This window comes from Pteropus medius, unplaced genomic scaffold (genome assembly GCF_902729225.1).
Source record: "Pteropus medius unplaced genomic scaffold, Ma_sr-lr_union100, whole genome shotgun sequence".
Taxonomy (NCBI): Eukaryota; Metazoa; Chordata; class Mammalia; order Chiroptera; family Pteropodidae; genus Pteropus; species Pteropus medius.
Genome location: NW_024349803.1, coordinates 21,257,458 through 21,278,795, shown reverse-complemented (window position 1 = coordinate 21,278,795; position 21,338 = coordinate 21,257,458). Strand labels below are relative to the sequence as shown.

Here is a 21,338-nt window from a genome sequence, read left to right as displayed (position 1 = left end):
GATGCCCAAACTCAGCTGTGTAGGCCATCTGCTTATCCCTCCCACTTCTGTCCATGGTGCTGAAAGTCAGCTCAACTTGCCGTGGGTGGGCCCAGGCCCCTTCCCTGCTGCCCCTGCTCCCTGACCCCTGTGCTCCCTCTGACCCAGTGCAACCCAAGACTCCACCCCACACCCTCCCCCGGACAGATGACAGTGAAGCCAGGGGCTCCCCTCCGCCTCCACCCCAGCCAGGCCACCGCCCCGTCAGGCATGTCCCAGCACCCCTCCGGCTCCACCTTCCTCCTCACTGTCCCACTCCCTCTCCCCTTGAGGTTGGGCCTAATCAGAGCTAATCAGAAAATTATGAGCTGCCTGATTACTGATTAGATTCCTAATGTTAATAGAGTCGAGAAGGACCCGCTCAGGCTGTGTTTTAGGAAAAAGTATAAAAATAACATCGTGGGAAGGGAGCATGGCGGCTGGGCTTGGGCTCTGCCGTCCTCGCAGGCAGCGGCTTAGGCTCTGCTCTTCTAGTTTGTGGGGGTCCCCAGGCTCAGCCTTCAGGTGGAAACAGTGGAAATAGATTCTGCAGCAGAGAGGCCTGCTACCCCAGACGGCTCTTACTGCAGAGGCCTCCACCAGGTTCTGTGCTCAGGGCAGCAGGACTGAGTTGCAGTGAGAGGACAGATGGGATATAAGGAATTTAGCAGCGGCACATCACGTGAGAGCAGGGCTGTGTCTGTACAGTTCATCGGCCTGCTCGTGCCGAGTGCAGGCCAGGCACACAGTAGATGCTTAGTAAACATTCACAGACAGGAAAGAGGAAAGGCACCTCACCTCCTTCCCACTGGAACTGCCACCCTATCCCTGTCCTTCCCCTGAGCCATGGTGGCCATAGAGGCATCTGAGGCTTCTTGGAGAAGGGTGTTGGAGCACGTCAGGAGAATACACTGGGCTGGGGCCAGGACAGGGTGTGCCAGCTCCCCAGGGACCCAACTCCTGGCCATCCTGGCCGGATGAGGGGCCACGCCCAGGCTCTCACTCCAGCAGGACTCCGTGGCTTTTGCTTCCAGACCACTTCATCACTGACTTAGCAGCAGCTGGGCAGGACTGTCAGATGACATTTTCATGAGGCCCAGAGTAGTGCTAGGGTCCCAGAAAGCAGATGTCTCCAGTTCAGACCCCTGAGGTAACCCCTTGGACCCTCGGCAGGGGGCGCCCTGAGAAGCCCATACTTAGATTCAGCTGTGCCCTGCCCACACCTTTACCTCTGCACTATCTTGGATCCCTGTGCTCTGTTATAAATGCTGCTTCTGGCCTGGTCTCTGCCACCTCCATCCCAAAGAAACCCAGGGCCTCCAAGCCAGCAGGTCCCTAAGGGCACCCCCTGCCCAACTGACCATGGTGGAAGCCTGTGGGGCTGCCCAGATCCATGAATCAGGTCCCCATCCTCAAGAGACCACATCTGGGAAGGAGCGAGACGCAGCAGTGATGGAGACATCACAGAGGAGACGCGGCCTGGCAGGGACACGTGGAGGAGGTGGGTGAGCACTGACTCCTAAAGGATGAGGAAGAGAAGGCCAGCAGAGCGAAGGGAAGGGTGGTCAGGCTTAGGGCACAGCACAAACAAGAGCAAGGAACCTAAGCTTGGCAAGAGGGCAGAGTTCAAGTTCAGCATGGTGGGAGAGCAACAAGGTGAGCAGGGACAAGCCACACAGGGCCCTGTAAAGGCAACAGGAAAGGAAGGAGTGTCCAGGGCACCCAAAAAGCCCTGGACAGTGGCACAGGGGCCTATGTGGGAAGCCCGAATGTTGGGTGGGAGTCCGAAGTTGGGTTTGGGGGCTGGGAGGCTCTGGAGAGTTCCGGTCAGGAAGGGAGAAGGAGGCCATTGGAGTAGGGGACTTTGGAGGGGAGTAGCTTCTCAGGGGTGACTTTGAGGAATTGATGGCCCAGCTTAGGTAGGGTAAGTTGAGTCGGACTCTCAGATGGGCCCTTGGTGCCTTCCTGGAGCAGGACGGGCTAGAGGCCAGGCCAGGGTACTAGGGGGCAGTGGACAAAGGAGAGAGATAGCACGTTGGCATGAGCTTAAATGGGTCCAAGTCAAACCAAGGTCAGAAGGTCCCTGGGGTGAGGCCGAGTAAAGGCGCAACCCAGGACCTGGGGCTGTGTCTCGTTTCCAGAGTAGGTCCATATCCTGCTCTCTGCCCGCACCTTATTCCCCGTCCACATCCCCACAACCATGGGAGGGCACAGGCGGGGCTCTGGTCCCCATTATACAGGTGAGAAACTGAGGTCCAGAAAGGTGAAGGCAGTGCTTCCCAAACTGTGCTGGGCCAGTCGCCACGCCGTAGGAGCTCGGGCCTCCCAGCCTCTGTGGCGGAAGCATTGACACACACAAGCACACGTACCCACACCCACATACGCATCTCTAGAACGTGGCCCGATGAGGGGAATGGAGGCAGCGACTCGTTCCATGGTACATCCCTCTAGATAAATGATGTGAGTAACCAACAGCCCTGGGCCTGATACCCTCACCTGATGCTCTGCATGTTTTTTTAAAGGATGAAAGAAACATTAATGAGTTACACTGAGTCATCATTCAGAGAGAAGAAAATGGACAAACTGGCAAATTTATGAGAAATTTACCTGGTTCACCAGGGACGGATTCACCCACGGAGATGGGCAGGTTCCATGCCGGGGCTGAGGGAGTGCCAGCTAGGTCGGTGGGTCCTCAGCCATGTTGACCCCCTGAGAGATTGTGCTAGGCAGGGCAGTACCTTGGCAGGAGCACCTGCAGCCTTGGAGTCTCCCTGACCCAGCCCTTGGCCAAGGCTCTTCGAGGATAAGGTGTCTCCCTATGGCTGGGCTCAGGGGCCACAGCCCAAACACCGGCCTGGCTCTGTGTGTTGATTTACTGGCTTATTTCTCATGGGAACTCTCTCACGGGGGCCGGTAGGGGACCCAGGAGCAGCAGCAGCAGCCAGGCAGGGCAGGGTGCCAAGAGCTGGGGCTGTCTGGCTGCCCTCAGCTTGAGGCTGCCCAGGGCCACGGACCTCCTGCCCTGAAGCGGCCCCGATGCCAGAGGCAAAAACTCCCGAGGGCAGGCTTCTTCCACGATTCCTGACAACTGCTCTGAGAAGTCACGCTGGCCCCCGTGAGTGCTCTGCCCAGCCACAGAGGCCTTTCCTCACCCCTTGCCCTGTTCACGCTGGACACATTTGTCTCCTGTCCATTGACACGCCAGACCCACCCTTTCTGCAGTGACCGAGTTTCCCACTGAAAGTTAAAGCAGGGAAGCCAGTGGAATTTATGTCGTCATAAATTCCACCAGCTTCGCTGAGTGCCATTTCACCTCCTTTTCTTCCTGGGAAGGAGGACTCAGAGCCCATAGCCTTCTTATTCCTGATGTTAAAATGTCCACTTTGGGGTAACCTACCAATCACAGGTTTTTCAAATGTCCTCCCTTGGCAAAATACAATCTAGCAACCGGATATTCTGGAAATCTTATCCGGTCTGAAATTCAAGCGTCCGGGACGTCAGGTTCCTCAACCCCGTGTCCATCTTCACCACGAACTACCCTTCACATCTTGATATTTTCCCCTGGCAGGCGGGACCGAGGGGCTTGGGAATCGATAGCCAAGCCCGAGGTGCCCACGGAGCCGGCAAGCCCGGGCCTGGCGGGAAGAGGCGGTGCCCCCTCCCGGGGGGAACCACACCGCGAATGAGTTTTTCCTGTTACATATATTCTGACCTTTTTATCAAAAAGAAAAAAAATCCATTCTAATTTTTTTTTATCAACTCGTGGAGGACGCCTGCGACTGGCGAGGAAAAAGGTCAGGGAGCCTGTCGCGGCCATCAGCACTGCAGGCTCCACGTGGCCGCTTCCCCCGGCACCCCACACGCCGGGAGCGCTCCTTATTCCCCTGCGGGTTTGGCTGCGGAAATTTCAGTCTGGGGTCTGGGTGTTTGTTTATTTGTTTTTCATTGTTCTTGTGGTGGTTTTATCTTGAAGCTAGAAGCACAGTTAGTTCAGAAAAGGTGGGTCTCGTGTGTCCTGGGACAGGAGCCAAGTATGTCAAATGTCGATGGAAGTAGAAAGGGGCGGAAGAAGGGACTTGGAAGGGCAGGGGCGGAGAGGACAAGAGGGTAAGGCCGGGTGCCAGTCCTGCCCAGGACACGCCGGTGTCAGCAGTGCGCTGGACAGGAAGGCAGCGCCACCGGCATCTCCATCACCTGCCGTGCATCCTAGGACACGGGTCCTGGTCAGCCCGCGCTGCCCGTCCATGCTGGTGTACTGCTCCTCACCCGTCGGAACCTGGCAAAATGGGGCATCAGGACAGGACCTGCCCTCAGAAGGTCATGGGGCGTGAGGTTGCCCCGTAAAGCTCTGAGCACATTATGTGCCATGGATGGTGGCAGTCAAAGGGTTATCAAGGCAGCCCTTGCGGCAGGACTGTCCCCATGCACCTCCCCCAGGCCATAAGTCGTGCAAGGATGAGGCCAAGTTAGGGTTCTCCTGGTCCCTGATTGCAGACGTACCTCCTTGGAGCAAGCGATAGACAAATGCCCACTCAGGCCACGGTAGCAGGAAGGAGAGACCACAGGGCCAGGACCCCCGCCCTGCCTGCGTGGCCGCTCCTACTGTCAGCCCTGGGGTTCCAGCTCCCTCCTTACTGAGCTGCACCTTGCTTCATTATTATGCAGATATTTTAATTATGCAGATATGTTTTTAGACAGTTTTAAATATGTATATTATTTACTCATTAGACCATAACAGCTCTGAAAATTGGAAATCTGTATTTAGTATCTATCAGTGCACCATACAGAGCTAATACAGGGCCCGAAGGCGGGCAGGGAAAACAGGGCAGCAAGGGCGCCACTGCTGAGTGGGGCAGGGACTGCTGGGCGCCCTGGTGCTTAGCCCCCTCCCGGGGTCTGGGCCCAGGGACAATAAGGTTGGGGGGTGTGTTCAGAGCAGCATCTGGGTCACTGATCCCCTCTCCTGGGGGAAGGGGAGAGGAGCCACTCTGGGGGGCAGGTGAGGGTCACCTGAGCCCAAGCAGCCAGACTCCTCCACCTGGCCAGACCTGGCCCTGACTTGGGATGTTCACTGGTTGACCTGAGTTTGATGTCCTCTCCACCACTTCCTCACAAGGGACCTGGGGCAGTGACAGTAATGCTCTGAACCTCAGTCCCCTCGTCTGTAAAGAGAAGATCCACCTCTGAGGGGTCTGGCTAGGGGCGGGCGGGGAGGGTGAGGAAGAGGCACAGTCTTCCTACGTGTGGTTGGATTAATGTGCCAGTCCGTGAGGACTTGGCCCAAGGTAGGTGCCAGGGGCAGTATCTAGTATCATCCTGCCATCGTTACCTTTCTCGCCACCCTCTGGCAGTGTTCTTGGGGTTGAGTGCCGGGACTTTGCTGCCTCCGACTCAGAGCCCCGCTATCACAGCTTCCACTGGGCTCAGCCTCCGGTGGCCCAGATCTCAATATCCTATGCCCCACAAGTTCAGGGCCTTTTATCCAAAACCTCTCATCCTCTTGGAAGAGGGAGTAGCTATGACTAATTAAGACCAAAAAACTCGAACAGTCTTCCCTCTGGGCTGCACAGAACAAATCCTATTTGATGGGCAGCTGCTTCCAGACCCTTTTGGACTGGGCCAGCACTGAGAGGAGGGGCTCCCCGGTGAGGGGGGTGAGGGGAAGAGGCCCAGGAGAAGTGGGAGCACCCAGCCTTGCGAGGAGGAGCAGGCCCTCAAAAAGGATGAAGAAGCTTGGCTTGAGGGCTCCAGCACCCCCACACTCAAGCCCCGCCCCTCCCAGCATGCAGTGGTGCCCTCTCCTCTCTGAGTTGCCTCCGAGGGGTACCCCACCACAGCCCAGGTCCCTTATCTCAGTTCATCTGTCGGCTCCAGGGTAATTGAAAGACATTTAACTGTGAAATTGGAAGGTAAGGTGGAGGCTCCTCCCTAGGGGGGCTCTGTCCCCAGCCCAGCACACCGCCAGTCCTCCTCTTCCTTGCCTTTTCCTGTAAGAACAGTTTCGGGAGCTGAGGGAAATTGATTGTTAAGTGAAACTCTGATAATTGCCTCTGAAATGCCCGCTGTTACTGTGATGGAGTTGGCCGTGAGCAGCCCCGCTCAGCAGTCCCGCCACAGTTCCCGCCAACACCTGGGCCCTGATGGGGACATCGCAGGTCAGGCAAGCCACCATCAGCGACTTCATAGCCACATTACTTTCGTAGCAGCCCTGACTCTCCAGGATGTGATGCGGAAAAGAGGCTCAGAGAAGTTAAATCATACACCTGGGGCCACACAGCTCACGGCCTCTACCCAGGTTCAGAGCCACTCTGACCTTGATTTAGCAGATGGTCGTTGTGCACCTACTACGTGTCAGGGGCCAGGTTACTATAGGGTTCTCTGGGTGCCGTGGTGGGGACGGATGGGGGCTTGGCAGGGGTCAAGGAGTGGTTAGGAGGAGAATGAGGTCTAAGCGAACACCTCAAGGCTGAGGGCGTGAGCCGGGCTGGAGGAGTCTGGGCGAGAATGCGCAGGAGGGGACAGAACGTGCAGGACCTGGTAGCAGGAGGGCCAGAGCCTGCAGGTGGCTCCGAGAGGGAGCTGGTCCCAGGGGAACAGGCGCTCTGGTCAGGGATGAGATCAGAGCGTACCCCCCAGACAGGCGAGGCCTGGAGACAGGACCAAGCCGTGGCCCCACCTCTGCCCCTGCCCTGCCGGGGTTCTTGGTGGGTTGTCCCTTCACCTCTGAGCCTCAGTTTCCTTCCCCATCCTGCCCACCCCTGGGCCATCAGGAGGACCTCTAAGAGATGGGAGAAAAGCTTGAGGAAGACGAACCTAGGGGCAGGGTGGGGGTGGGGCTGCGAGCCAGCCCCAGACGGGCCTGACTGCTGTGGGCTCTGTGCAGACAGGAGCCCAAGGCTCTGAGCGTTGCCAGCGGGGAGGGGACTGGCAGGGGCAAAGGAAGGCTTCCAGGGGAGGTGACAGAGTCTGGTAGGGCTGACTGAGATGGCAGGGAGCACATCCCAGGCAGAAAAAGTGGGTAACGGGAAGGCCCAGAGGTGGGCAGGAGACCTGCATGCTTAGAGCCAGCCACAGAAACCCCGGGGGACCGCCCCCTGTGAGTGGCTTCTGGAAGCTGGAGCAAGGGGGCTGCCAAGATGGGTACAGTTACCATCTCTAATTTATGAGCAGGAAACTGAGGGCGGGGGAAGCCGCTTGCTCAGGGCAGCCAGGATTGGAACCCAGTCCAAGGCCAGGGTCCAGCCTCTGATCCCCGCCTGAGGTCCCTCAGGTGTGCCGGTGGGTGGTCCCAGTCCTCCCTCACTCTGTCCTCAAGCCTGACAGGACCCAGGCAGCCACAGCCTGCCCACTCCACCGCCACTCAGCTGCCCGGCCCTCCCTCCCGCACCACCAGGCCTGTGTTTAGCAGTTTGCACACGTCCAGCGCCCGGGGATGGACTGATTGATCTGTAACACCGAAAAAATAATAATGGCTTGATCGTTACTGAGGATTAAAAGTAATCCTTTCACTGTGGCTATTGCAACTCCGTTATTCACGAGTCAGCGGGCTGACCCGGGCCTTGGAGCCTGCAGACTCCATGAGTTCAAGGAGGCTGGGGGTTGGGGCCCTCGCTCCCTGGGGCTCCCTCCCCTTGGCTGCTAGGCCAGGGAGCTGGAGGGGCGGCAGCCCCCGTGTTCCTGGGGCCTGTGAATCCCAGGGTCAGAGCCCAGCCCTGAGGGGATAAGGAAGGGGGCGCGTGCAGTATTGGCTAAGGCTCCCCGTATGAGGTGCAGCCCCAGGGGCTGCTCCCAAGGCTTCTCCCTCTCTCAACCAGGCCAGGTGCTGAGCTTGCATAATAGATGCTCAGTTAGCAGTACTGACAAGTGTTAACCACATGTGTCACACGGTAATGTCCTCTGCGGAAGGGTACTGCAGGCTCGTGACTCAGGAGCCTCACTGCCCCTGGGGGTTTGTGGTTTAGGTGGAAAGGAGCCCCGCCCCCCCATAAAGGGAGGGGTGGGAGTGGGGCACAGGTGAACCTCCGGGGCCTCCGGAAAGCTTTGCCTTTCAGACACAGAGCCATAGGGAGCTGCTGAGGGCTTGGGGTCAGGGAGAGGCCACACACTCGGATCCATATTTTAAGGCTTTAGGTGCCATGAGGAGAATAGATGACAAAGGGCAAGAGAGGACGCAGGAGCCTGAGGGGGGACAGAGCCTGTGCTGGGGACAACGGTAGGTGGTTTGACACCAAGGGCCGGATGTAGGGGGCAGTGGTTCCAAGGCGGATGGGCATATTCCAAGTGTGGGCTCTGGTGGGCCTGAGGGTCACCCCAGGAAGGGCCAGGATTGGAGGCAGGACATGGAGGTATCTGGTTGTAGAGAGGCCTGTGGTCCCTAAGGCTGGATAAGGCGGGTGGGGCCACCCAAGCAGTAACAGGTTGGCAGAGGCTGGAACTGACAAAAAAAGGTAGGCGGGGTAGCAGGAGAGGGCAGTGGAGGCCAGGAGGGGCTCAGTATTGTGAAGCGAGGGGTTTGACTTCAAGAGGGACTTCCCTGCCCTGCCCCCAGGACCCCCAGCCTCATAGGCCTTCCAGCATCCAGTTCTCTCGGCCTGAGGAGGAGGGGAAGCCAGGCCCAGCAGGAGTGGGGGTGGCTGTGGACAGGTCCTCTAACCACCAGGCATGACATCCTGCCCCAGAGAGAGGAGGCCGCACCTCTGCAAGGAGTCCCACCATGCCCCCCACACTGTTCCACGCTGGGAGGGAGGAAAAGCTGGTCTCCGGAGTCCTGACTCCCGTTTCCCATGGTGGGCAGATGCCAGGCTTTGTTAGAACCTCACCTGTACGGCCCCCATGGCCCAGCAGGCCTGGACTGATGGATAAGGGTGTGTGTCCTGAGCACCAAGAAGCCAGGGCCTTCTGAGGCAGGGCTGGAGGCCAGGAGACAGGACGCTACTGCTCCGCGCATGGAATGGAGTGAGGCCGGAGCGGGAGACCAGAGCCTCTTTTCCTGAAAGAGCCACAGTGTCGCTCACCAGGCATGGTGGGCCCTGTGGAATGCGCTCTCAGTTCTTGGTCATGGGCTGGGCAAGGCAAACGCAGTGCCGAGAGCTAGGCTCAGGGCCCCAGTGCAGCCCAGACTCACTCTGTGACCTTGGGCAGGCTGCTCTCCATCTCCATGCCTCGGTATCCTTATCTAAGGGGACATCAGGCACGTTGGGAACGGTGGCAGGTACACACGGTGTGTTGCTGGCCGGAGGGAGGGTTTGGCACGCAGTAAGTGACTAGTTTGTAGTGACAGTGATCATTATGATTAGCAGGACTTCACTGCATTCAGTTCTGTGGGAGGCCCCAGAGGGCCCTCTTCAGGAGCCCCAAGACTTCCTGGAAGGACAGTGTCCGTGGAGGTTCACAATAACAATCTCTAGGCAGCTCAGCCCCTCCTCCAGGAAGCCTTCCCTGACATCCCAAGTTCCCACAGCACTGAGCTTTCTAGAAGCACCTCGGCTATTCCTGTCCTGGTTGTTCTACCCGGTTCCGTGTCTGTTTCCTGCTCTGGACTGTGAGAGGGCCAGGCCGGTGCTGCCATGTCCCCACACATCAGCATGGCGTGGTGCCAGGTGTGCAGATGGCGGACATGCAGCTGTTCTCAAGGGGGGCTGGATGGAGAAGGCCGCAGGAGCGAGCCCCAAAGGAAGGGCTGGGCTCATGTGGACAAAAGGCTTGGAGAGCCTTGTAGGGAAGGGCCTCAGGAAGACGGGATGGGATCGGCGGTGGTGGGCCTGGGTGGGCAGAGGAGGGCGGTGGGCCCTGAGTGAGCTGGGAACACAGGCACGTCACCGAGGCACTCTGCCCCTTGTGGCAGTTTACCCTTCGCTGGGAAGGGCCTTCTTCTTGGTACTGGGGTGACACCGGTTTGTAGCAGGTAGAGAATGGCATTGGGGCTTGACTCCAGGTCCTGGAGCCTGCTCTGTTCTGGGGATCCCCTGCCATTCTGTGGGCAGGAGTGTGGCTGGGCTGAAGTACAGGGAGTCCCATGGAGATACCACTTGGGTTATTTTGTGCAGGCATCACCTTTACGGTGTGAACCCAACTGTAGGTGGGGGAAGGGCCCCACAGCAAGCTGGAGAATGTCTAGGATTCTGGCAGGGTGCAGGGAGGAAGTCCCTGAGCCAGCCTGGTCCCTGGGGGTGCTGGGGATGGAGAAGGCTTTGGGCTGAGCACGGGCCTCCCTCAGCCTCTGACCTTCCTGTGCTCTGTTCCTCAGAGACTGGCCGATGCTGCAGAGAACTTCCAGAAAGCTCACCGCTGGCAGGACAACATCAAGGTACGAACAGTGCCCTCCCCAGCCCTAAGACCTGCCCACCCCTAGCAAGGGTGGCTGTGAACGCAGCGAGGCGGGAGCCTGCCCACACCCACTGGAGGGGCACCAAGGGCTCTGTGGGGTGGAGCCGGGAGCTCTGCCCAGCATTCAACAGACGTTTGAGGCTCTCCTTGGTGCGGGGACACAGAGTACAGATACGAACCTGTCATTCCATTCCAGAGGAGCTGTGGAGTCCCCTGTGAAGTTTGCTCTGAAGTGATGCTCCCTAAGTGGGTGGTTAAGAAGGTGCCAGACTCCTTAGCAAGCCCCCAGGGCAAAGAAGCCCCTCAATTCTGACTTTAATACACTGACCTGGAAGAGACTCTGGGATAAGGGTCCCTAACCCGCTGCCAGGACTTCCCTGAGCAGCGGCCTGTCTTCCAGGAGGCCCTCAGGCTGGGATTGGGGACCAGGCTTTCTTTCCACCGGTGGTGCTCAGTCAGAGCCCAGGCCCCGAGGGTGTGGGGGTGCGAGAAGCTGGTAGTGGTACTCTTCTTGAGGGCAGAAGGGCCCAGAATGTGGGGGAGGGAAGGAGAGCCTCACTGACCCCCAGCCTCACACCTAGGTGGCCCTCACAAGTTCAGGCAGCTGTGTTTGATCTGGGCCAGATACACCAGCAGCCCTCTGTCAGGCCAGCATCTCAGGGGGTCGCAGTAAGCCAGGAGACTGAGGCAGGGCTCCTCCCAGACTCAGGGAACCTCCAATGCCGAGGATGGGAACCCTTGGGGACCAAAACAGCTGGCAGGGCTTTCTATGTCCTCCATAGCTGTTCGGGCATCTGGGCCACGCCTCCTAGTGGTCTCTATGCTAAACACCGAGAGAGGCACCAAGAGCTGCCCCCTGGTACCCATAAGGAGGGTGGGAGTGGGGCAGGCCCTTGGCTCACTCCAGCGCTGGACCTGGCCCATCTGGGAAGCAGGTGGGATCATTATCCTGCACAGAGTGGTTAGACCTACCCGAGGTTACATGTTGGTAGCAGAGATTCACAGCCAGGCTGTCAGGCGCCAGGGTGTTCATGCCTATGATCCAGGCTCCCTAAACCTCCTCCTGCTCCCTGGTCCCCATCCCGCCAGACACCCTGAGACCCACCCCACCTTGCCCACACCATGGCATTCTTCCCTGGCTGCCCTGGTGGGTGCTGGGTGCTACCCTCAAGGAGCTCACGTGGGTTTGGGGTAATGAACGAATTTTTCACAGTGAGCACATAAATGAGCTAGTGACTCCTGGACCACCCCCCACCTTCCAGGGGCTCAGAACTGCCCTTTTCTCCCTCCTCATTCCAGCACCCCCCCGCCCCCCCCGTCACTGGGAGCCCCCACAATCATTCCCTTGATCAAATACACATGGCGGCAGCTACTTGGACTCATTGGCCGCTCAGACCACACCCCCACTGCAAACAGCCCTGAGCCTGCCCCCGAGACCCCAGCATCTGGCTGTCCCTGCCTCCTTGCCAAGCTCACCTCCCCGCCCCGCTTCCCGTGCTCCAGCCGCACTGAGCACCTCACTCAGGCCCACTCCTCATCTCGGGACCGAATTTCCTCCGTTCCTCCTGGAAGCCCATCTCCCTTCCCAGCGATAGCCCATCAGCCCCTCCTCCTCTGAGCAGTAAGCCAGGGGACTAAGGCCGTTCCTTTGTTCCTGCCGTACCTGCTTCCTCCCCTCCCCGCCAGGGCAGGTGTGCAGAGCGGGCACAGGAGAGTGAGTGGAGGAATCAGGAGAAACAATGAAAAGACCCGCCCTCGGCCTGGCTTTCTCTGCCTCCCAGTCCAGGCTCCAAACAGGAAGACAGAGAGGCTGCCTCAGCCCCAAACTGCTATTCTCTTCCCGACTCCAAGGGTCACCCTGCCAGGTCCCTGGCCCCTAGTTTTCAGCTACTATCTAAGGCAGGAGCAGCTTACCCCAGGCCAGAGTGAGCACCCCTCTCATGGGGAAAGCAGATGGTTCCCAAGGCCTGCAAGGAAGGAGGGCCAAGGTCTCAGGGGCACCCAGGGGCTGGTAAGACAGGTGCTACTTGAGGACCCGCTCCCCGCACACTGGGTCACAGTCCCTGTGCGACCCAGCGAGGGCTCACCCCTCTCTGGGCCTCAGTTTCCCCATTTGGCGAAGGACTGCCTGGTGTTGGCACTGCCTGTCATCGCAGACATGGTAGGTGGAGGGGTCGGCCCACACCTTGGGCCATGTGGGTACCAAGTCAGGGCCAGTGCAGGTGCATCTCTTGGCCACACCGGCCCATAGACCCAGGTGCTTCTGTCCCAAGATGAGGCAGGAGCAGGTTCTGACTGGTCCCCTCCCTCGCGCTTGACCTGAGATTCTTCCAGCTGTGGGTGTGACCACAGGGCCAGCTGGGCCCAGCCTTATCTGCCAGTGCTCACCATGACCCCCAGTTTATCAGTCTGCTGTCTGTCTGTCTCTCCTCCCACTGGTCCCTTGGGCATGGTGGAGCAGTAGTCACCCCTGCTCTTCCCCAGAAGCTCTGCAGTTGCCCCAGCTGCCAGGCCGAAAGGCACCAGTGCTAATGGTGGGCCCATTAGGTGACACGCTGCCAGCCCTGCCTAGCCTGCTGGGGAGAGCTGGCAGCGGCCGCAAGTGGGGACTATCCGCGCCAGGGGGGATTCGGGGACGACTTGCAGCTGGGGAAGGGATGGTGTTTTTGTCCCTTGTAGGCACTCCACTCACCCTTGAAACCAAGTCCTTCCCAACAACCTTCAGGAAGTGACAGATAAGGAGCCATGTTCCTCCTCAGCAATCAGGAGGGGCCCCTGGCCTGAGCCACAACCCCAGCGTCAAACTCACGCCCTTTGCACAGGCCGGGCCTTCCCCCGGGAACGCCCTTCCCTTCTCCTCAGAGGCCAATGCCTCTCCCTCTCCAGTTAACTTCCTAAGGCTCCTCTTTCTGGTCCCAGCCCTAGGATTGGCCCCCACTGCCCATAGCACCCACCTTTGGTACCTCTGTCACAGATGGTCCCCAGGGCAGGCTGCCCCAGGCCAGCGTCCCTGTGGGCTGGTCTGTCTGCCCCACCCGCAGCTCCTCTAGGCCAGAAGCAATTGAGCCTAGCTCAGTGCTGTGCATCACCTGTCTATGTGCTCGGCCAAGTGCCCTGTGGACAGAGTGACCAGGAGTAGCCAGGCCTCGGTCTTCTTACCTCTGAGATGAGGAGGATGGCACCGTGGGGCCAGACTGGAATTCGCTGCATGATTAACAGGGCGTGGCCCTCCCTGTGTCAACAGCACACAATAGGTCTGCATGCAGACCTCTGAGAAACGGACAGTGGTATACCCACATCCACACACACGCACACCCATCCAAACCAGCTCGGGGGTTTTGGGGGTCCTGGAGCCTGCAGAGTCAGAGCTGGAACGGATAGCAAGAGCGAGATGTCCGGATTGAAGCCCTGCTGCTCTCCCTCCTCCTCCCAGGTCATGACCTCACACACCTCGCTGTAGCAGGGGCAGGGAACCGGTAGCCACAGCCTTGGCCACCAAGGAAACCGTGGCCCTTGTTAGCAGGCAGCACTGCCCATGGCCCTTGCAGACGGGCAGCAGGTGCTCTGGTGCCCGGAACACTTGGGGTAGATAAAGATGCCCCACCTGCCGGACACTGCGCCTGGCACCAGCACCCGACTGCGCCAGCATTATGTGCCATCTAAACCACCACCAGGAATGAACGGAGCCAGCGCATGGGTGGCAGAGGCAGGAGAGACGATTGATTCCCCAGGCCCTCAATGCCAACATCAGGACCGGCAGGACAAAGCCCTGCCCTGGGAGTCTAATGGAGAAAGCAGTCCTACCCTGGGGACTCTGATGGGAGAGTCACAGTCCTATTCTGGGGACTCTGATGGGAGAGTCACAGTCCTATCCTGGGGACTCTGATGGGAGAAGTCGCTTTGCCTGGGGACCTAAAGGGAGGGCTGTAAAGGCTGGGCCAGGCCAGAGGGGCCAGCTGGACAGGACCGGTGGTCTCCCTGGCCTGAGGCTGCCCCAGCCATCAGGCGTGCTGCCTGCCTCCCTGCCAAGCCGGCGACAGACGGCTCTCTCAGAAAACAGTCCTCTTGGCTGGACTGAGCTGGCAGTGAGCCAGGGCAAGAAGGCCAAGCGTCCTCACTGGTGTAGCTGGGCCGCTGGCCTGGGCCCTGCTCGGAGGCCTAGTGGGCAGGCGGCCGTCAGGTCTGGCCAGGCCACGGCAGCCACCTTCTGTGGCACCAAACTGCCACTCCCCATGCTCACCCCATGCTCACATCCTCGCCCTGTTCCCCACCTGCCAACACCCCTCATGCCCTCTCTCGGGCTCAACTCCAGCTAAGGAGAATGTGTGTGTCATCTGTACAATGGCCATACGTGTCCCCCAGCCCCACCCCTCATGTGTCATCCATGTACAGAAACCCGCATGGGCATGTGTGTGAGTTAGAGGGGGTGATTTCCCCACCCCTGCCCAGTTTGAGGAAAATGGCCCCTAGAATATCAGGAAACAAAGGGGAGGTGTTGGGGTATGGACCCCAGACCTTAATGACACCCATTTCACCCCACCCAGGGCGTTTCTTCCACATTCAGGCCCCTCCCAGGGCTGTGGAGTTGAAAACATAAGGGGTTCCCCCCTTGAGTAGGGTTAGCCCTTTCCCCTGGGGACACCCAGCTCCCCATCCTCATAGCACCCTCAGATGAGGCAGCATCATCCTGATTTTATAATGAGAAGTCCTGCCTCTGAGGCTGCAGGATTTCACAGACACCCTCGCCCCATCGGTGAGATGGGGTGATCTCTGGGAGTCTTCGTGGGACCACTGGGGTCTGCACTCACTGCTCAGGATCCCAGGGCACAGGTGTTCAGGTCAGGATCGAGGCCGGGACCCTTTGCCAAGGCCCCTGTGTGTCATCGCTAAGTGATGTTGCCTCCTTATCTAGCCCGGAGGCAGGTGCCAGTGGAAGACACTGGGCCCTGTGCAGGCCAAAGCAGACACACAAGCCTTTCCAGGGGCCCTCCCACCCTGACCCCAATGGCCCCGGCTCCACATCACGTCAAGCGTAGCCGCCACAGCTGTGTTTACCATGTACTTTCACACATTTGACCTTGTCCTCCACCACCCCATGCTAATGCTGCTCTTGACCAAGGAAGGGCACCAGCTGGCCCTTCGAGGTAGGAGACATGGGGAGGACTCCTGCCCAAATGCACCCCAGCCCCTGGAACAAGGACCGCATAAAGACCCCTGAGCCTCACCCCCGGGTCTGCAGGGGGCTGGAACCCTCCTGTATGCCACGTTCCCCCTGTGTCCCTGATGCCACCAACCTCTGATCCTCCCCCGAAACCATGAAACGGGCCAAAGAGAGAAAGGGAGTCTCTGGAGCAGCTGGAGGGGTGGCCGCGTGAACACTGGGGCGTCTGGACGGAGACGCGCGCAGGGCCGGCCACGGCTGTGAGGGCCCCTGGAGGCTTGAGAGCGCCGGGCCACCAGCCGTGCCCTTTCTTGTCCTTGCGAAAGTCTTGCCTGAAAGGTTGGAGGCGAAGCCCCGTGCTAATCTGCAGTCCTCCCGCCGAGAGCCGCGCGTTCTCGCTGCGGAGGGCGAGCGCGGCGGAGCCGTGTTTATAACCCCCTTTCAGATAACAAATCACATTTTCTTTTCGCCAGCGAGTGTGTTGAATTGATATTTTTTCCCCTCGGTTTAATGGGTTTGTGTGTTCAGGAATGATCTTCATCAACCGAAACTCTTTATTGTGTTTGATGTAATGTCAGCTTTCATTACGCGCTCCCGTCGGAGCCTGGCGCGGGGGAAGGCGGAGCATCCTGGAGCCCGGACCCCGCCCCCGCCCCGCCCCCGCCCCGCCCCTGGGCTCCAGTCTTTCTGGGCTGGTGGGTGGACGAGTGTGGGAGGGGTTGGAGATGGGTCCAGAAGGCGGGTGGAACCAGGGTGCAAAGCCTCTCTTATCCCTGCCATAGTGTCCCGGTCTGTACGGTGGGGTCACAGGGCTGTCAGGGAGGACCCGGGATTCAGTGTGTGCAAAGCGCTAGACACAGCAGATACTTCAGATGACTGAAACTATCAAATGGCCTTCAGTCTTACGTTCATCAAGAGGTTGTCGTCTAGGCCAAGATGGTGCCAGGCGTGTGGTCAGTGTTCCAGAACGCTTGCAGTGTGCCTGCGGGTGTCCAGCCAGTGGCCTGACTCCCCGCCCCCAGACCATTGGTGGGAAACAACCCACGACTGTTCCCCACAATAAGCCCCAGTTTGACCACCTCAAACCATGGCCTCAGACCCAGCACCTGAGCAATCAGCACAGCCAAGCCCCTCCCTTGAAGCATGAGGAGCCCGAGCTCAGAGAGGGAGCAGTGCAGCTGGTCACACAGCAAATGGGGCCCAGCCAGGCCTGGGCCAGGGGCAGCCAGGATGACTTCTGCCCACCACGGAGTATGTGCTGGCCCTGTGCTTACTGTTTTATGGCCAGACCTGTGGTCACACTTGGTCGTCACCCCCATTTGCAGACCATTGAGAAACAGGCCAGTGAGTGAGGGACTGCCAGAGCTATGCTCCAGGTTTTGCTGTACAAAACGAGGCTGAGGAGCACCAGGGGAGGGCGACTCCCACAGTGGCCCTATTCCATGTCCTGCCTGGGACCCATCAGGGCAGGGGTGGGGTGGCCCCTCCTGAGCGGGTAGCACATTGACGGCACCAGATTCACCTTCTGGCGGCCTCTGTCAGCCATGCTCAGTGCTGATTAAAGATCATTAAACATGAAATTAGCCCGTTTGTGTTACGGATCCCCCGGGTGGCCAGTGATTATGACGCGCAGATGGCCGAGAACCTAGGCAGCAGGCAGGCTGGCCAGGCCGGGGCGGGCGGGGCGGGCACGGGCAGCCGAGGGCTGGGAGGCAGGCTCGGGGGCCGGGCTTTGTTTTCTCCCGATCCTGTTGTGCAAACCCCCTCGCATTTCACAACAAATCACAGATAATTAATAAGTACATGCCCGTAATGAGCAGGCTTTTTAATAGAAGAAATTGGAAGATGCAGCGTCGAGTCATTATTTCACTCTTGCCCAGACTCGGCTCTGTTTTTCCATCTTCTTCACTCCCCCTGGTTCTGCTTCGGCCAGAGTCTCTGCAGACCGGCTGGTTCAGACCCACTGCAGAGACCCTGGAGTCAGCAAGAGCCCCTGAGGACAGTCCCTGGTCCCCCAGGGGAGGGGCACCCCAGCCTGACTCATCCCGCCTCCCTGGGTGGCCGGAGGAACCTGAGGAGGCCGTTCCAGGCGTTACGGCCGGGGGTCCTGGTTGCGCCTCCAGAGACCTTGGGCTGTGAGTGTTGAGGCCTCTCTCCCCAACCAGGAGGAAGACATCGTGTACTATGATGCCAAGGCTGATGCTGAGCTGGTAAGTGCCCCCGCCTACACTGGGGGGAGGGGCAGCTGCCAGAGCTACCGGCCCTCTCTGAGCTAGTGGCCTCAGCTGGAAAATGAGTGTCGGGCTCGATGCTGCTTTCGGATTATGAGCTCAAACCTGCAGGGCTGTGGTGGCACAAACCCCCACCCTACACCTCCCACAAACCCTGGAAGCCCAGGATTATGAGCTCAAACCTCCAGGGCTGTGTCTCTGTGACTAAGGGGCACGGCTTCACTGCACAGTATGGGGCAGGCCTGGACCCCAGCCATGGGCAGGGTAGTGAGGCGCTTGGACTCCCTCCCATAGATCAGTTCAGGTGCCAGTGTAGAGAGGGGTGCCGAGTTGTACGAGAGCAAGGAGGAGAGGGAGCAGTCGGGGAGGGCTTCCTGGAGGTGGCAGGCAAGGCCAGGATTTAGGCTGCAGTGCCGTCAGGTGTTTCAGGTCAGTGCAGGTTCCCTTCCCTGTGGTGAGGGGAACAGCAGCTCAGTGTGCTGAGCACCCCACAGCCTGGCTCCATGCTCAGTCAGTCTCGCCCCAGCTGCAGGGGCAGCCTAGGTCCTCTGTGCCTGTTCTTCAGATGACAGAGACCATTTGGGTGGGTGAGAGCCTCCAGAGGAGACGAGGGTGTCAAGGGGCAGGGCACACGGAGTGGACCTGTCCAGGCCCAAATCCATCTGCCTGCCTTTGAGGCAAAAGTAGTTGAACCCAGCTGTCTCCTCTGAAAACAGAGCTGTCACAACGTCTCAGCCTCTGGGGCCCCACCTGTGCTGGCTGGTGCAGGAGACCCAAAATCCAGTCTTTTTCTCCCTATCGGCCTGGGGGGTTTCCTGCAGGGAGCTGGCTGTGTCTGGTGACACCAGAAGGTCAGCAGGAAGGAAAGGATCCCTGCAGGGGGTCCACGGTGCCAGGCTGGCCTGGGGGAGCCATCGAGAGGACAGGCAGGCAGGGGCCCTGAGAAGGAGGGGTGGGTGGGCTAAAGCAGGTGTGCTTCCCCCTTGGCTGAGCCTCTGTGGCTCCCAGAGAAGTTGCTAAAATTAAAGCTGGAATCTGAAATTCAAATGAAGAGCGAACCTTTAATTAGACCCTGAATCTAATTCCTTACCCCCCTCAGCAGCGGGCTGTAATTTTAGCAATCAGTGCATTAAATATAAACCAGGAGACTGCGATGGCCCACCATACAAAGCCCTGGGCATGGGGCTGCCACTGAGGGGCTCTTTGGCCTGTGAGGGGGCCTAGCCCCCTGCCAGGACACGGAACCAGCCGCCAGCAGCCCCAATGCATCCAGGACCCCCGGCCCCTAGCGCTAAATCATATTCCCTGCCCCCACCCCCTTGGCCATCTGCTGGGGCACTAGGGGCAGCCCAAGGAGGAAGATCACCCCAAGCGGGGCCGGGCCACGGTCAGGTAGCCCAGACACCCGGCCCAGCCCAGCCCTGGCATAAATTCTGCACACACACATTTGCTGACTCCCCCTTCTTGTTGTGTTGTATTGTTTTTTTAATCTTTGCCAGAGGTACAGTTAGAGATCTTTCTAGACCATTTACTTTTAAATTACCAGCCAGAAGGTGGGGGTGGGGGAAAGAGAAGGAAGGAAAAAGTTCGCCAGCTGATAGCTTATCAGAACGGAATCCAAATGTCACATTAGTTGGGAAAGTTGGGAGATTAAATTCTCCGGCGCCCTTCATCTGCCGCTGACATTTCGGGGGCTTTCTTCCCGTGAGCCTCCCCTCCTCCTCGAAGAACGAAGAACGTGAGTAGCTCACGCCTCAGAGGCGGCGGCTCCCTGCTCTGGCCTCTGCGGGGCAGCTGCCCGCCCGGCTTTACCCGGCACCAAGAGCTTCAGAGGGTCCTCCTAGGGTGCGCCGAGGTGGGTGGAGGGGCCGCACGCTGGGAGACTCAGAGGGAGGGCAGCACATGGCTTGGGTTGTGCTGTATAAATTTCACTCCTGAAGAGATGGAAAGGAGTTTGCTGCAGGCCCTTCGGAGCCGTGCCAGCACCCACACAGGCCAGCCACTGTCCCCCCATCCGGGAGCACTCCCGGGGTGGGGCAAGCACATCCAGCTGGGTGGAGAGGCAGATCACCCTGACGAGACGCAGCCTGGGCAAACGCCTGGAGGGGGCGCCGAGGGGTGTGCCAGGACCCGGTGAGCGGTGGGGTCGGTTGTCACAGTGCCATCCACAGCCGAGAGATGAGTTGTGCCTTGTCAAGGGTGGGAACAGGTCTTGCCAGGCAGTGAGGGAGCATGCGGGGGATTCAGTGAAGGAGGAGCTGCTTAGCTCCTCCCTCCCAGGACACAAGCCCCGGCTCTGCGCCTTGGCCCGCCTGCCTTTTCCTTGTCTCCCCTTCACTCCACCACCATCTTTCCCTCCCCCTTACACACCTGCACCCATGCCCGTCCACCCCCCACCCCCACCCCCGCGGCTCCAGCATCAACACTGTCGTCGCAGACCCACTCCTGCCAGCCTGGGGTGGTGGGCGGGGGCTCACAGCGCATGCCCAGCCTGCCTGGCCAGAGATGCAGTAATTGGCACCTGTCAGACAGCTGCAGCCCATTTTAGAAAGTCACGGGGGCTTTTACAGTCCCGCTGCTAGCAGGCGCCACAGACCCTCCTCCCAGAGGTTACTGGTCTCAGTGCTAGCCCCTGCTCCAGCCCGGCTCTCCCCAGGACTCCCCAGCTCAGCCCTAGAGCCACGCTGCTGCAGGGGTTGGTGCCCCTGCCCCAGATGGGGCCAGTGGCCTCTCGCTGCTGCCAAAGGAACTCTGTACAGGGATTGGGCGGGGCCTGGTGGGGGTCCCAGATCTCCTGGGAAGGGCTGACAGACTCCCTGTGATCGCACAAGGCACGTCCTCAGGCAGAGGTCTGCAGCCCATTCCTCACTGGCTCCAAGATTTGCCTCCTTCACTGATAACTGGTTTCCAAAGATGTCAGGAAGGGGTCGGTTTGGTTTGGGTTTCGGAATCTGGGTTTAGCGAACGTGGGAATGGCGGGTGAGGTGGGCGGGGGGCAGATGGAAGTCACAAGCCTCCTGGATAAGGGGAACATACCCAGTGTCCATCTGTCCCTGTGTCTCGCCATCTCTCTCTCTCTGGGTCTCTGACTGCAAGAGTCTGATTCCGAGATGCCCCTATGCCTAGACTGGCCCTCCCCTGCCTGCAGGCCTGTGTGACCCCACTCCACCATTGCTGGCCCTGACACTGCCATGTGGGGGGGGGTCCCTTTCTGCAGGATGACCCTGAGAGTGAGGATATGGAGAGGGGTTCCAAGGCCAGCACCCTAAGGCTGGACTTCGTTGAGGACTCAAACTTCAAGAACAAGGTCAACTATTCGTACACGGCAGTGCAGATCCCCACGGATATCTACAAAGGCTGTGAGTGTGCAGCGTGATTGGGCCAAGGCCTACCGCCAGGGTACTGCCAGGTCCCAGGTGCCCAGCCATCTACTGTCAGCCCCCTCTACCCAAGGTCACCCGTGCTCGCCTCTCAGACTCACCCACACGCAGGCATCAAGCCACTCGGGCACAGCCTCACAGTGGCTGGGCGGTCCCCGAGCTTCTCACCTTGTGCTTGGTCTCCTTCTGTTTGCACACGCATGCACACAGCTGTGCCCCCAC

The 21,338-nt window shown here is 59.3% G+C and overlaps 1 protein-coding gene across 4 annotated transcripts in view; it reads left to right on the top strand.

The window, feature by feature from the left end:
* CACNA2D2 (calcium voltage-gated channel auxiliary subunit alpha2delta 2) overlaps nt 1–21,338 on the top strand; it is a 137,458-nt gene that overhangs the window by 97,638 nt on the left and 18,482 nt on the right. For all 4 annotated transcript variants that reach the window (XM_039837863.1, XM_039837866.1, XM_039837865.1 and 1 more), the window contains exons 4-6: nt 10,265–10,324; nt 17,671–17,715; nt 20,954–21,095. In XM_039837863.1, the coding sequence (XP_039693797.1) occupies nt 10,265–10,324; nt 17,671–17,715; nt 20,954–21,095 (247 nt within the window). The remainder of the gene's footprint in view (nt 1–10,264; nt 10,325–17,670; nt 17,716–20,953; nt 21,096–21,338) is intronic.